At 40.5% G+C, this 16,984-nt stretch overlaps 1 protein-coding gene and 1 pseudogene across 1 annotated transcript; both read right to left on the bottom strand.

Moving 5' to 3' along the window:
• Positions 1-172: 172 nt before the first annotated feature.
• On the bottom strand, positions 173-2,343 carry LOC122049193 (beta-amylase 1, chloroplastic-like). Its single transcript, XM_042610619.1, has 4 exons — positions 1,734-2,343; positions 1,267-1,477; positions 1,072-1,182; positions 173-988 (listed from the first exon to the last, which is right to left on the bottom strand). Exons 1-4 carry the CDS (start codon positions 2,330-2,332, stop codon positions 194-196), a joined length of 1,716 nt encoding a protein of 571 aa, XP_042466553.1. The 5' UTR covers positions 2,333-2,343; the 3' UTR covers positions 173-193.
• Positions 2,344-4,154: 1,811 nt separating this feature from the next.
• On the bottom strand, positions 4,155-8,395 carry LOC122045900 (annotated as a pseudogene).
• Between the last annotated feature and the right edge of the window lie 8,589 nt (positions 8,396-16,984).

Raw genomic sequence — 16,984 nt, 5'->3', positions numbered from 1 at the left:
AATACATAAGAGCATCATAATTTAAATTTTAATAAGAATGAATATTCTAGAACATAGAATGAATATTCTAGAACATGAATAATAAAAAGAAATTATATTCCATTTTATAATGCAAATATTTAATGCATTTAAGTTTACAGATGCTTTTAAAAGGAATTTAAATTGCGTTTTAGGGTCGAATTGTTTTGAATATCTAAGCGCACGTGAGGGCTGCGGCAGCCTCCTCGCCGAGCGGCACGGTGGCGTGGACCGAGAGCTCCGCCTCCCTCTCCACCATCTCGCGGCAGCGGTCCACCGAGCCTCCCCTGTCCTCCGCCATGGTCTTGACGAACGCCACGAACCTCCTCCAGTTGTCCGGATGGAACAGGTCGGGCCCCATCCGGAGGTACGTGAAGGCCGCCATCTTCTCCGAATCCCCGGCCGCGGCCTTCACTATCTGCTCATGCGCCGTCTCGTCGTACCTCGGCAGCGCGTTCTCGCCAGCCAGCTCCACGCCGGCCTCCCGCGCTGCCGCCGCCACCTGCCTGACGAGCTCCTCCGGCTGACACGCCGCCTCGCCGGGCTGCTCGCCGTCGCGCATCTCCACGCAGGTGAAGTTGAACACGGCGCCGTGCCGGCCCAGCATGCGGGCGATGGGGAGGTATCCGTCGCGGTAGCGGGTGTTGTAGTAGCCGGCGGTGAGCTCGGGGGCGTGCGACCGGGTGGCGTAGTGCCAGTGGATGCCGGCCACCTTGACGGAGATCTTGACGCCGGCAGAGTCGAATACAGAGGTGGCGGAGGAGACGATGCGCTCGCCGTGATCGAGGAGCATCTGAGAGTACCAGGACAGAAAGAACTCCCCGTAAGCCCCGTTCCAACCGCCGTCGTGGCGGAAGAAGGCGGTGTCTTCCGGCCAGTTGTTGTAGCCGCCTGCGTCGGAAGGCCCGCCATGGCCCCACTCCGTCTTCCCTGCCGCCTCCGCAGCGGTCTTCAGGTTGTTCAACATGTACTGCAATCATCGAAAGAATTCCTCCAAAATTTCAATTTTTAAGATCAATCAAATCGAGGAACAGAGAATTTTCACATCGCTACCTTATCGTAGCATTGAAATGCTCCGATGCCGGGGAATTTCCAGGTGCCGTCGGATTCGGGGTACGACGGGTACCTCAGCTCGCCGGCGGGACCCATGCCCACTTGAATCTCCTGCATAGCAAAGCATAATTCGAATTAAATCCCTAAAAAAAAGATCTTTTAATGGATAGGCCGATCGATTCTCCGGAAGCTTACGATGATGGTGGAGCCGATGAGGTGGGAGAAGCGGTGGCGGAAGGCGCGCATGAAGTCGGCGTAGCACTGGACGGGGGAGCGGCCCTTGAGGACGGGGAGGGCGTCGCAGCCGAGGGAGAGGTACTCGGGGTTGCGGCGGCCCCATTGGTCGGTGTAGGCCAGGTCCGGGTCCTTCTCCATTTCCTCCAGAACCCAGTTTGGCAGTGGTATTCTGCATCATTCCAATAAAAATTCTTTTTTTTTTTCTTCTTCTTCTTTTCATTAGATCGGAAAGACAATAATTTTTCAGAAGAAATTGTGTTTCTAAGAAGTAAAGAACAGGGGTTCATCCTAAAAGAACAGAAAATTTTTGGCTAATTTTGAGATCGAAAAGAAAAGAAAAAAAAAGGGTTCGAAACTGATTTAGAAACGGAAATTGCTGCTGAAAAAGTGAAAAAGGAAAGGGAGAAAGGGGGAAAAGGGCGTACGTCACGCTGTCGCCGACGTTGCCGCCGCATTGATGGAAGGACATGACGGCCTGGACCTTGAGCCCGATCCGGGAGGCCATTTCCATGAACTCGTCGTAGCCGCGCCAATCGTACTCTCCCGGCCTCTCCTTCTCCACCATCCCCCACCACACGTCGACCATCACCCCCTCCACACCGGTGTTCTTCAGCGCCATCAGGCTCGCGTTCATCGCCTTCCTACGGTTCAGCCCCCCGCCAGGCCTCACTGTATCCAACGGCATCATGACGAACACGGGAACCCCCTTCACCGCCCCTCCCCCGCCAAGGTGCTCCCTCACCTCCGCCTCCGGCAGCTGCGCTACCTCCGGCACCACCGGCGAGTCGCGCGCCGCCGACAGACCGAGCAACGCGGTCGATCCTCCCGGACAAGCTGCCGGCGCTGTCTCGATCTCCGCCTGCCCAGCCCCGATCTGGATCCGGAAGCGTCGGTCCACCGCCTGGGGCTTCCAGACTGACACCGGCGCGGAGTGGGGATCCGCCCTCACCGCCGACCCCGTCTCCACCATCACCATCGGCGTTCCCCGGAGAGTCCCGACCTGATGCGCCAAACTGAACGCCATTCTTATTCAAATCTGCGCGCCCTCTTCTTCTTCTCGACTTTATTCAATTCCCTTTTATTGGATTCGGTCAACGGCGAGGCGGTCCGGAATTTATAGCCGGAGACGTCGATCGCGCTCCGCCACGTGCCGCGCTTGAGGACGACCCAATATAGCCAGCGCGTGTGGGGCACGGCTGGTAAACCCAATCGATTGTCTCCACGTTTATGGCTTAAAACCAGGGGCCCCAGTCAGGCCACGTGAGGCTGGGCAATGCCGTAAGTCAAAGCAGCCAACTACTCTCGTGCTATTTAAATTAATAAATACAATTTAAAATTAAGACTAGCTATTAATAGGACTTTTAAAAAAAATAATAAATAAATCAAATCTATTTTAAGTCGCCATTATTCCTTTTATGGGGCATAATTTAAGTTTAGTCGTTAGATATGGTCCTTACTTTGAAGGACAATAATGGGAATAAAAGGAACTTTTTAGTTTGTGGTTAACTAATCACAAATAATTATACAGTCTTTTGAAGGACAATATCGTTATTAAAAAATAATAAATTTTTATTTAATTAATTTGTTTAATAAATATATTTTTTAGCTATTTACTATTTTGGATAAAGAACAGATATTAATGTAAGTTCAATTTGCAGTGGTGATTTAATTAATTAAATGTATATTAAATAAATATAAATAAATTTTTATCAAGTTGGATATTAAATTTATTTACGAACAATGAATTTATTTATAATTTTATATATGGTGTTAGTGATGATAATTTTCTCCGAACCTAATGAAAGATTTGATATTCAGTCCGAATAGAAAAAAAATATGGAAGGACTATCTATATTCAACCCGAATGCCTAATTAAATCCAAAATTCAATAACTATGTTTTTTTTTTTTTTGATATTAGGAGCATGCTATATAAATATTTAATCTATTTTTTAATTATAATTTTATTTTTTAATATGATGTTAATTTTAATATGTCTTGAATGATAATAGTGAGATAGAAAAAAAATAAATTATTAGTATAAAAGATATTTGATTCTTTAATTATGGAGATAAATATTCGATGACCAATAGATATAGATATAGAGAATATGAAATCTAATATGAATCCCACCCATTCTCATCCCGTACAAATTTCATCACTCTATCTCAGCAATAAAAAACATGAGAGATAAAATGATGATTCAAGCAGTTCGGACATTTCAAAATAAAAGTAAAATATTTAAAAAAAAAAAAATCTTGTCACCTTCGAACCAAAAATAAGATCATTTCTTTGCCCCACGGGCTATGGATTAACACACTTAGTTCATACAAGAATATTATTACCAATAGATCTATGATCAATTCTCAGTTAGTATAAATTTTTTTACTGGTTACCTTAATCCGTTCTTGTATGCGTTGTTATTGTTGGACAAAGTCCCCCATAATTTATTTCCCTTTCGGACAGTGAGAAGCCACCCAAGAGGGATCACCAAGGTGATAATTCCATCTTTCGCTACCAAAATACTTTTTAACTTTTAACTGTCCTCAGGACGTAGCACAAACAATGAACGTATGACATCTCTAGCATAGTGACGAAAGGTCGATTCTTAAAAACTAACAACTTAGAATTTATCTCACAATGTGTCTAACACCTATATACTTATATTTACCTCCCTCTATATTGACCCAGCACTAGAGGGACCGTTAATATAACAAATCTACTTTATAATAGCCTTTAACCAGAACAGGATACTTTCTCAAATAATAAAGAAGTAAAGCATCTCAAGTCTATCTTCACGCAAGGACTAAATTTACGAACAAGACTGGAAATTGAAGAACATTGCCAGTGGTTCGAAATGACTAAGAAATGATAATCAGATAAAATACCTAGATACTTCAGGCAAGCATGTCCACAAGTTCAATGTGTTGTAAAGGAATGAATTTGCTTTTCCCCTAAAAAACAAATTGAAGAATAACAACATTCTTAATTATCTTGTAAAGTTGTTACAGAGAATTACTAGGAACTTCAAGTTGTTGGCCATGGCTGCGAAAATCAATCCTTTCCTAGCAATGACGATTCGATTGACTGCTCCAACATTTGGCAAAATGGTATCTGAAACTATATACGTGCAAAAATTATGCAGTGGAGAGAAAATCATGCTTCCATCGATTCAACTACTTCATCCAAGATCTCATAAATCTGCTCCACTTCAGGATGGATTGTATCACTAGAATAAAACTGGTGAACCATTTTTTCCACCTCGATCCAACTACATCTTCCCATTTGCCGCACTTGCTGTATCATACCTTCTTCCTTTGAGCTGCTTCAGTTACTATAAAAAAAAAAACGAAGCAAATTTTAAGGAGAATAATTACCACAGGTATGAAAACAAGCAAGCTTGGTTCATATGATATAAGATACCAAGACAATCAGAAAATATGCAAATTCACATGATGTTAAATTAAAATTATATACCACAATATACTTATTATGATTAATATAGAAACAATCTCTCATATTAATTTAAGATTTTAATTTTCAATGGCATAATTATAATCTAAATTTGAAGTGGTAAGGGCATATTTACACAGTTTTGCATTTTCTTTTTAATGTATACTGCATATTTTAAGCGCAACTCCAGTGGTTACAAATTTGGAGAAGACTTGTGCAGTAAGGAACTTTTGTTATATGCCCACATAAAATCTTGACGATCATAGTAAGATCTCAAGAAGAACGGTGAGCACTGTGCCTTTCAACTATAACACATGGTAAATCCCCAAAATAAAATTGCATCAAGATGATTTTGATGACAGTATCTAGACTAATAGTATCATTTCTGTGGAGACAAATCCATAAACATATGTTTTGAAAAATCAAAGATAAAATGTTGAACAAATCAACTTTTAATTTTCAACCTATGGCAAGTCTTGTTTGCATTCCTTTTCCATCTTTTTTTTTTTAATACCAGGACATATCTTCCTTCTTCATCATCATGCATTATGGAGTAGTAGATGATCATGATGCACTTGGTTTTTAGGAATATTTATCTCTTCCTTATCAGTTTTCATGATTTAGGAGTTATTATATTTGAATAAAATTGAACAATTCTCATAAAATCAACCCATCTCAGCGGCCAATTCTCTTCTTGCTTCTTTAACACTCTGAGAATTCCATGAATGGCTTGCAAGTCGCAACCGTCTTTATTTGGGCATTCTTGACGCAAATAGCAGCAACACATCCACCTACATGATAACAGCATTTAACTAGACAGAAATATGATACTTTCTCATAGGATAGAAAATAAAGTAAAGCATCTCTTAAGTCTATCTTTGAGCAAGGACTGAGATTACGAACAAGATTGGAAATTGAAATACATTGTCTGAGGTTCTAAATGACTAAGAAATGATAATCAGATAAAATACCTAGATTACAACTTCAGGCAAGATATCAACAAGTTCAATGTGTTGTAAAGGAATGAATTTGCTTTTCGCCTAAAAACAATCAAAGAATAACTACATTCTTAATTATCTTGTAAGGTTGTTACAAAGAATTTACCAGGAACTTGAAGTTGTTGGCATAACAAAAAATGTTCGCCATGGATGCGAAAATCTACCCTTTCAAAGCAATAACGATTCGACTGAACACTCCAACATCTAGCAAAATGGTATCTGAGGCTATATATTTGCAGAAATTATGCCGTGGACAGAAAAAATCATGCTTCCATCAATTCAACTAATTCAACTAATTCATCCAAGATCTCATAAATCTGCCCACTTCAGGAAGTATTGTATCACCAGAATAAAACTGGTGAACCCTTTTTTCCACCTAGATCCAACTACATCCTGGCAACTACTTCCCACCCAGTTGATTAAGTCTCTTTCTGACATTCCCAACATCTTCCCATTTGCCACACTCAATGTATAAATTTGCGAGCATGAAGCCATAGTCCACACTCTTAGGTTCGAGCTCAAGTAGCTTCCTCAGTGCCAATTCAGCCAAGTCCTTGGCACCTGCAACATTGAGCAAAAAACCCCACACAACCTCATCAGGCTCAATTCTCATATCCATCATTGATATCCATTGCAACATGAAACCTACCAGTCCGGCTAAGAAGGTCCATGACACAACCATAATGCTCGAACTCGGGATCAATTGTATAGTCTCGAGTCATAGAATTGAAGTAACCAAGCCCTTCATCCACCAATGCTGCATGAGTACAAGCATTCAGAAGCCCCATAAAAGTGACTTGATCAGGTTGAGGACCCTCTTGTTCCATCTCACAAAAGGTTTCTATCGCCAAACTGCTATGTCCCTGTAGAGCCAAGGAATTGATAATGGAATTCCAAGATGTAATGTTCTTCTCAGACATTGTAGAAAAAATCCACCTTGCTTTCTTCACATTGCCACATTTGCCATGCATATCAATGAGCGCATTGCAAACAAAGGGACTATCTCCCATACTGTTTTTGAAGACATACCCATGGAGGGATTTCCCAAGTCTGAGCATACCAAGGTGTGCACAGGTGGAGAACAGGCATGATGCAGAAATCACTGCCATTGACGACCATCTCCAAACCATCCTGGAGAAGAATGAAAGCGCCTCCAAGAAAAGACCATTCTGGTTGCACCCAGAAATCACTGCATTCCAGGCAGGGACATCCTTATCAGGCATTTCTTCAAACATGAAGAGCGATTTCCCCATCTGCCCTGTTCACATGTACCCGGTGAGAAGAGCCATCCAAGACACCACATTTCTCTGAGGCATTTCGTTGAACATATACCGGCAGCATTGGTGTCAGAGAACCTGGAGTAGGAATCAAGGAGTGCGGTGTGCACGACCGTGAAGTCGTGGAATCTAGACTTGGAGAGGAGGGAGCAGGCGAGGCGGTGGTCGGAGCAGGATTTGAGGAGGGAGGGATAGATGAACTCGTTGGAGCGAGGGTCGGGGCAATGCAGAGCATGGCGGCGAAGAGGCGGAGGGCGGCGGGGGAGTCAGGGTCAGGGTGGGAGGCGTAGGCGGAGATGAGGGTGGAGTAGAGGAAGACGTTTGGAGCGGGGAGGGAGTCGAAGATGAGGCTGGCGTAGGGGATGTCCGCAAGGACGAGGGCAGAGAAGAGCAGGAGCTTGAGGGCGTAGAACTGGGTGCGTCCGTGGCCCGGGGAGAGGAGGAAAGTCTGGAGCTGCTTCAGATGGTGGAGGGTGGTGCAGCGGTGGAGCAGCGAGACGTGGTGGCCGTTGATGGAGAGGGCCGCCGGCGAAGGGGCGGTGGAGCATGGCATCGTCATGGTTGGAAATGGAGGTCCGCTGAGGTCTATGGGAAATTATCAAAATACCCAGGCTCAAACAATTTTTACTAAAAGCCCCAGAATTATAATTACTATCACAATCCTCTGCTCACTGAGTTGATCCACAAGCAATATCATCGGAGAACTCAAATGTAGTTGTTCAAAGGTAAATCCTTTCCTCCAAATCAACATGATAACACAAGAATCATAATAATATCCTTCTGCAATGCTATCTAAAGAACAGTTACTTCGGAAGCAGTATGCGAAGATTAAAAGTTCAAAAGAGGCATGTAGAACTAGAATTGAATTGACGCGCTTCGATCAGAAAAACACGGAATTGAAATTGTATACTAGTGAAAATTCTGAAACCATGAGGATTTAGGGAAAGCTAGCTTACAGGGAGAAGAATGGAACCCATCGGAGAGATCGACCTTGATGGGGGACTCATCCAACACGACGTCCGTGCGCCACTCGCCCTCCTCCTCCTCCTCCTCCTCCTCCTGGAGCTTGAGAGAGATGTCTCGGATGGGGACGCTCTAAAACTCGCCGATCTTGTCGCGGAGCCGCTTCAGGGGATGATAGCCACCTTCTGCCGGATCTTTTCGTCGGTCTGGAAATCGAGTCTCGTCCTCGACAAGTAACGCCAGGAGGCCTTCATCACCGTTTTGGTATGGTCGTACGGACGCAGCCAATCTCGGCGGAGGTGGCGATGAACTCTACTTCTCTGGTGGCGCCGCCGCTTCCGCTCGTGGAGACAGCGTGATTTGTGGAGGGGGCAATAAATCGGATCGGACCGACGTTAGGGCTATACAAGTCAAACAGGCCGGACACCAAGCACGATCTAAGTCATGTTGGGCGAGCGGAGTCACAGGCGGCTCAGCCCATTTTACATCTCTAGTTTGGGTGTCATTCTAACCCAACTAACTCGAGTTCGTATTAAATCGAATCTTCCAAATTGAACCCGATGTAAATTAGTGTTAATTCATCCGTAATCTATTGACTTCTGATAGGTCAATATTACAGGATATAACTTTTTTAATGGATGATAAATTTAAGAATATTGATAACATCGAGGGGTAATCATGAGCACTTTTTTATTTCTCTAATAAACCTTTGATTTAAGGTGGTATATAATCATAATTATGTGATTAATAATAATTATTTAATATTAGTTATTAGTTATGGATGTTTGATTCAATTTATATTTTAGATGACCAAATAAAACTTAAATTTTATATGTTTAGAGGTTTCAGTGTATAACCTAAGATAATATTTTACTCTATTATTTTTGGTTCAATTATTTTATGTTTGTCAAAATTAAAAATAGAAAAAATATAATGATATAACATATTTATTCATACTTTCAATTTAAGTATAAAAAATTATAATAGCGTTGATTTGTATTTATTTAAATTTCTAAAAATAAAAATTTTAAAATATATAATAATAATAATTATTATTATTATTTTTTATTAATAGTGGTATGTATAAGTAAATAATACCAGATAATATTTTTTATTATTTTAGATAATTTTATTGGACTTTAGATTAAATTAATTTAGTTTATTCCAACTATAAACAGGAGTTTAAGTAGGAATTGATTTATTTAATTTACTAAAATTTTAATTAAAATAACAAAGTTTAAAGAAAATTATCCTCTTCCTTCTTCCTCTGCTCCCACTATCACGGCTATGATGAAATTAATAGATGAAGAAAAGAAATAGAAAAAAGAATAATTCTATCATCTATATTTACTAAAGTTAATCGATTTATTTATACAAGTTATCCAAATAATAATAGAAAAAGTAAATATGACATATAATTTATAAGTATAGTAATAAATATAATAAATTTGGAAGTATTATTTTTACTATTTGATTCATGTCGATCTTGATTGTTGTGCCGATCTTGACTGTAATGTTAAATATAATAAATCTTAATTGACTGAAGTAAATTCGAGATTATTTTTCATTATTGTCATTACCCCCGACAAGCTTAACGGGAGTACCTGAATATTGAGTTTGAGTACTAACTTGGTGAAATGTTGTTTGGATAATAACTTAGTAAATATATCAACAATTTGATCTTCAGTGGAGATGTAAGAAACTGAAAGTTGTTAAGTCGCCACATACTCACAAACAAAATGAAAATCAATCTCAAATGATCTCAGATTCTCTATCTTTATCGGCATACATAATTAGCAAAGATCCACAACCTGATCAACATAATTAGTCTCCTCCCCAACATGGTTATCAAAATCAAATTGGAGGTTTCAGAGGCCGAGGTCGAGGTCGAGGTCGAGGTCAAGGATGCTGTCAGATTTGCTTCAACTATGGTCATTATGCTCTAATATAATGTTGAAACTAATAGATGAAGAAAAGAAATAGAATAGAGAATAATACTTTGATCTGTATTTACTAAAGCCAATAGACTTATTTATACAAGTTATCCAAGCAATAATAAAAAGATTAAATATGACATAATTTATAAGCATAGTGATAAATATACTATATTTGAAAGTATTATTTTTGCTATTTGATTCATATTGATCTTGATTGTGATGTCGATCTTGGTTATGATGTCAAATATAATAAATCTCAATTGATTGAAAATCAATTCGAGATTATTTTACATTATTGTCACTACTGTAACCATCCACTGCCCGTCGTCGTTGCCTTCCTGTGGGATCGATAGTGATTGCGGCTCCCAGCGCCTTTTACCACCTCCGACATCACTCGCCTCTGCGCGCCACTGGTACTCGCGGACGAAGCTTCAGCGACAACTTGCGCACGTGAAGGATCGCGGTGCGGTCAACCGCTCGATGTCACCCATTGCTGCTGATTCGTCACTGCCCCACTTTCCTGGTCGTTACTCTCAGACGACATTGGATTGGACGAGGTGGAAACGGAGTAGCCTTCGCTTTTGTAGGCGATGCCGATGAGGCTACCACACCCTCGACAGAGTGGACGGGTCCGACATCACCTTGCTTGTCGGCCTGGGTGAAGCGGCTTTCATCGATAGGCAAGAAGGAGGCCACTGACCACTCCCTTCTTGATAGCCCTCCCTCGTACTCAGCGTCGATCCCGGCCAGGTTGTGGCACCGCCATCACTTGCCATCGATATATATATGTTTCATGCATGACCATGAGCGACGTGCATACATGGTGTTGCCAACTCGATTTTTTTGTAAAAAAAATTCCTTTTATTCTCTCTCCCCTTCCACCTTCTATTCAAAACATGTGGCTCGACTTTTTTCTAAATCTAAATTTCCCTTTCTCTATCTCTCGCTCTTGTTCCTTCCTTCATTATCGTCTTCCATCGCATCTCTCTCCTGCCGACAAGGAAAGCAAAGCCTGCAAGCTAAGTACAACTTAAAGTCGCATGCTTGTTCTTGAGCTAGCTGGAAGCTCACCAAATTGCTACCGTAAACATAGCCGATGCTGCTTTGCTTAGCACCTCTTTCCATTCTCAATCGTAAGTCTTTTCACTCCACTATCTGTTTTACAACTCTATATAATATTTTTTTTATTAAGATTCATCCTACAACGTACAAGTCTTAGTTACTACAATGTGTAGCAGCTACTTGGATAGTCCAAACAATATATTCTTACCATTTTTGTCGTATAATTTGTAGGGAACTTGCCAAACATTATTTTCCACATTTCATAACTAATGATAATTTGTTTCATTATAAGTTATAATTCCCTTTAATCCTAATATATTATTAGGATTTATGCTACAACGTTCAAGTCCGACACCTGCTATAACGTGTAGTAGCTACTTGGACATTTAACTGCTACAATGTATAGTAGCTACTTGGATAGTTAATTGCTGCATGTTGTAGCAGTCATTTCAATTTCCCACAATTGATTCGATGATAAATCATTTTAATTTAAGTTGTAATTCCCTTTAATCTTAATATATTATTAGGATTTATACTATAACATAAAATTCCTTGGATAGTTAGCTGCTACACGTTGTAGTAGCTACTTTAACATCTAGCTACTACACATTGTAGTAGCTACTTAGACAGTCCAAACAATCTTTTTTTACCATTTTTTGGTTATATAATTTGTAGAAACTTTGCCAAATATTATTTCACACAATTCATTCAATGGTAAGTCATTTCAATTTAAATTATAATGTCCTCTAATCCTAATATATATTATTATGATTTATGCTATAACATACAAACCCTAGCTGCCACAACGTGTAGTAGTTACTTGGACAGTTCAAATTAGTTAATATACATTTATATTTGTCTTGTTGTCATTTTTATACCAGTATTATAGTTCGCATGTTTGATATATTTTAATGTATTATGATTCAAGTTGTAATTGCTACAACATGTAGCAGCTATAAATCGGGCAGCTGCTACAACGTGAAAGTGAAATTATATTGTGCAATTACTATTTTGCTAAAGTTATAACCCCCCTAAACCTAAACCAGGCATGCAACAAATATTCCAAAAGATTCTCATTGGAAGTAGATCGGTGGCCGATGGTGTCTTCATCTGTCAACTGATGTGTGTAGATTATATACACTTTTAAGCATGTTTGGATGCACATTCACATACTTTGAGCATGCTTTATCTATGCATTTTCATACTTCCAGCTTTTCTTTTAGCATATTTACTCTTTTTGTTCGGAGATCTGCTTTGTGCATTTTCTATATACAGGGGTCGAATTTGGTGAAGGATTCATGTTCGAGGCCAAATCTACAAGAGAAGCTAGAGAGGAAGGTACTGTACCTGAACCGCACACGACCCTGCCATCGGGGTTGCCCAGGCCATGTGGAGATCCTTGGCCATGTGGATGTAGCAGAAAAGGAAGTGGCCTCGACCGTGTGAACCTCACACGGTCGTGCCAAGATTTGAAGCCAAAAGGAGTCATGCCGTGTACACCACACGACCATGTAAGGTTTCCAGAGATCAAGAAAGCCTCGGCCGTGTACACCACACGACCGTGCAAGTTTTCCAGAGACCAAGAAGGCCCTGACCATGTGCACCACATGGCCGTGCAAGGTTTCTAGAGGCAGAGGTAGTGCAAGCCGTGTAGATCTACACGGCCATACGAAGGGAGTTGTGGAAGAAGCATGTCACGACCGTGTATTACACACAACCGTGTAAGGTAGGCAGAGAAGGGAGTGGCCTTGGCCGTGTGAACCTCACACGGCCGTGCCTCGGGGCCGTGTGGTGCCCAAACCTCCCCTCTATATAAAGCCTCCTTCATGAATTCAAGGTAGATCTTCTCTCTTTTTGGGGGGAATCAAGATTTGGGCGTTCCTCCACCATCTTGGAGGGATTTTCCGGTGATTCAAGGGCGGATCTTCAACGCTTCGACTCCAAGATTGTGGATCGAATCCGGAGATGATTCTTCATCATAGATAAGCTTTCTTTCTTCCTCTTCATGGATTTAGGATTAAGAATGCTTGTAATCTTCCTCTCTTTGGATTTCTTTCCCCATTTTATGGAGTAGATTTCTTTGTTCTAGGATGGATGGAGTAATTGTAAGGATGATTTGATGTAAAACTCTTGTAGATATGTCAATTTCCTATTTCTATGATTTTACCCTGTTTGTATCCATTCTTTCTTGTGTGGATTGTTGTGATTAGGGCTTAATTACCATGCTTGATTGAATGTTTGGATATCTTGTGGATCATGTAGAGGTAATTCCTCATTCAATTTTCTGAGGAACGTACGTGATAGATATGCCCGTGTAAGGATGTTTGAGGGATGATCTTGAAGGTGAAATAGAGTTATTCAAGGGGGTAGGATAGAGAGTATACATTATTCTTTGTATCTTTATGCGATTGATGAATTGTGAATTCCTATGTTGATTATCCGAGGGACGTTCATGACAGGAACAAGCTCGTGTAAGGACAACATAGATTCATACCTAATTGATCACATTTAAGTATAGATTTTAGTCCTAGGCCGGTAGTCAATTACAAGAGAGAACCGACAACATTCTACAAATAATGGACAATTGAGGAATAAGATTTGGTAGATCATTTACATTTAATAATCTTACAAAGAAACCAAAACTCCTAGAACATCCCTTATCATTGCCCTTATTCTTGTTTCTTGTTCTTTTATTTCTATCTTTACCTTTCATAGTTTCACTTTGCTTTTGTGAATCGATTGATTAGATGTTTAGATAATTCATATTAAGACATCTTTAGTGGTTATTCCAGTCCCTGTGGATACGATATCTTTTATTATTACTTACGATATTTCCGTACACTTGCGGAGAGTCAACAAGTTTTTGGCGCCGTTACCGGGGACTGCGCTATAATATTAGGGATTATCAATTAAGTTAGACTAAACATAATTTTTCTTTTCTTTTCTTTTTATTTGTATAGTTGAATCTAATTTTTAGAATTCTGTTTTCATAACTTTTTTTTGTATCCTTTTCTACTTCTTGCTTGTTGCAATTCTAATTCTACACTTTTAATTTTTTAACATTCTAATATAATTTTTCTCTGTTTTTCTTGTCTTTGATTCAATTTCGTTCTTCTTTCTTTTTCTTTTGAACAACTATCATTTTGTAATCTTGTTCTTGTGTATGCGAAGATTTAATTTTACAAGAGAACTTCTTCCTCTAGACCCTGAGATAGACAGAACATTTCATAGAAGAAAAATACTGCAAAGACATTTATAAGAACAAGAACATTCTATCATGGCTAATAGACCACTAAAGGATTATGCAGCACCTTATGCTAGGGGTTTTCGATCTAGTATTTCAAGACCTTCAGTTAAAACAAACAATTTTGAGATTAAACCTGCAATTATTTCTATAGTGCAACAAAATCAGTTTGGTGGAGGACCGCATGAAGACCCAAACCAACACTTGGAGGTCTTCTATGAGATATGCGGCACAATGAAAATGAATGGTGTTCCTTCTGAGGCAGTGCGCTTGTTATTATTTATGTTCTCTTTGAGAGATAGATCTAAGCAATGGTTAAATTCTTTAGCTCCAAATAACATCACCACATGAGAACAATGTGAGTAGCAATTTCTTGATAAATTCTATCATCCAAGTAAAACGACTCATATGAGGAATCTTATTGCAAGTTTCAAACAAGCTGACTCAGAATCTCTATTTAAAGCTTGGGATAGATATAATAGTATGCTCAGACAATGCTCACACCATGGTTTGAAGAAATTATCTCTAATCAGAATGAAATGAAGCAAGACATTTTGAAGCTCACTCAGAGAATGGATAATTTTGAACGACATCAAAAGATTCAGGATAGCCAGATTGCCCAATTAGCTTCCTCATCATCTAGAGCACCAGGACAACTACCCAGTAAACCTGATGTTAATCCTATAGAGCATTGTAATAAAATTGAGCTTAGGAGCGGACGGACCTTGGGAGATCCCCAAGTGACTGCTCCAAAAGGGATGCAAACTGAAGAGGAGCTCTCTCCTCCAATGCCAAATCAGGTTCAAGATGATGAGGAGAGTACCACTAAGGTTGAAGAGACTCTTCCACTTAACCAACAAAGTAGAGTTGTCCCTTTTGTTGGTGCAATCGACCTAGGTTTTGATCGGTACGATCATAGTTTTGATGTGTGTGTCAAAGAGTTTAAGTTAGGTTTACCCTTGTATTTGATATGTGTATTTGAGTTGTGTAGGATACACATGCGACTTAGGTTGATGGCTTCGGGTCCGGTGAAGGATGAAGCATCCGAGGGACCGTGGACAAGGCAGCGAGGACAAGGGCTGAGGGAAGCGACTTCGAGGCATACGCGAAGGATGACATTAGGGACGAGCCGTGAGCTTGAATGCATCCGAGGGACGAGAGCCAAAGGAAGTAGGCTTGAAGGCAAAAGGTTAAAGCTGCAAAGGAAGCATCAAATGAGTCGTAAGGGTGAGGGTATGAGTGTATGAGAAATTATACTCGGAGTAAAATCCTAGTTTTAGGGTTTTACTGTAATGTTGTTGTAGCAGTACTGTAGCGTTACTGTAGCAGTCGACTGCACCAGTCGACTGCTAGTTTTAGCAGTCGACTGGTAAATGACCGTTGGTGCTGGAAAGTAGTCATTGGCTACCTCTAACGGTAACACCAGTCGACTGGTGCCGAGATGAGTTGATATGATGATCAACTCTCTCCTCTTATTTAAGGGAAGCTTTGGGGCTTGAAGGAGACTACTCATGCTTGTTGAATAACTCCTTGTCATTGCCCAAAGCTTCCAAGCCTACTCTCTTCCTCCTAAACCTAAGTTCATCATTGTAAAGAGGAAGAGATCCTTTGTGAGAGGTTTGCTCCACCGAGAAGGAGAAAGCTCTAACCGGAGATTGTCGGGATTGATCCACCGAAGGATCAAGGGCTCGTCCACCTCAAGGACACGCCGTGGAGTAGGAGTAAGCAATCTCCGAACCACATTACATCGAGCTTGTTAGCGATTTGGTATTCTTTCTTTATTGTTTTCATTAGTTAGTTGTATTTCCGCGTATGCACTAATCTTTTGTAGAGAAGAAAAGAAGTTGGGGGTGACCTAGCTATCCAACCCCCCTTTTAGCCGGCCACTGATCCCTTACAAGTGGTATTAGAGCAAGGAAGCTCTTCAACGGACTAATCGCCAAGAAGAGCACTTCATCAAAATGGACGGCTCAAACATTCATCCACCGAAATTCGAAGGGGACTTCTCATGGTGGAAGAAGAAAATGGAGGTATTTTTCAATACCGATTTTGACATTATGCTAATCATGAAAAGTGCTTTTGAAGAGCCCAAGGATGAACACAATGAGACAATCGACATAACAAGATGGACCAAAAGGCAAAAAGAAGAGCATCTAGCAAATTTCAAGGCAATGCATCACCTACTACATGTTCTTCCACAATAAGAAGTAACAAGAATTGGAAACTATACAAGTGCCAAAGACTTATGGGAAAAGCTTGTGGAGCTTCATGAAGGGACATCAGAAGCAAAATTGGCAAAAAGAGACCTCCTTCGAACTCAACTCAACAATATCAAGCTTGAGAAAGGAGAAAAGGTATCAATTTTACATTCTAGAATTAAGGAAATTATTAATGGGCTAACAAGTGTAGGTGAGACACTTTCAAATCGAGACATGATGATGAAAGCCCTAAATGCTTTCCCAAGAACCGTAACTTGGAGCTCCATTGTAGATTCATACTACATATCAAAGGACCTAGAGAAATCCTCTCTAGATGAACTCTTCTCAATAATGGAGCTTCACGAAACAAGAGTTGAAGGATTAGATGGAGACTCATAGATCAAGAGGAGTAGCCCTTGTGGCAAACAAAGGAAAGGGAAAGAAGAAGAAATCTTCATCACCACCATCTTCCGACTCCGAAGAATCAAGTGCCTCAATGGATAGCGATCAAGAGGCATATGTGGTAAGGAAGATGAGAAAGACATT

This window comes from Zingiber officinale, chromosome 2B (genome assembly GCF_018446385.1).
Source record: "Zingiber officinale cultivar Zhangliang chromosome 2B, Zo_v1.1, whole genome shotgun sequence".
NCBI lineage: Eukaryota > Viridiplantae > Streptophyta > Magnoliopsida > Zingiberales > Zingiberaceae > Zingiber > Zingiber officinale.
The sequence above is the reverse complement of the archived record's forward strand: the minus strand, read 5'-3'. Positions and strand labels throughout refer to the sequence as shown.

Excerpts from the sequence above, each read along its gene's own strand:
- LOC122049193 (XM_042610619.1), bottom strand. The coding sequence starts at position 2,332 with ATGGCGTTCAGTTTGGCGCATCAGGTCGGGACTCTCCGGGGAACGCCG. Across the intron at positions 1,183-1,266 it reads TCATCGGCTCCACCATCATC|GAGATTCAAGTGGGCATGGG; the intron begins GTAAGCTTCCGG and ends TTTGCTATGCAG. Across the intron at positions 989-1,071 it reads CATTTCAATGCTACGATAAG|TACATGTTGAACAACCTGAA; the intron begins GTAGCGATGTGA and ends CGATGATTGCAG.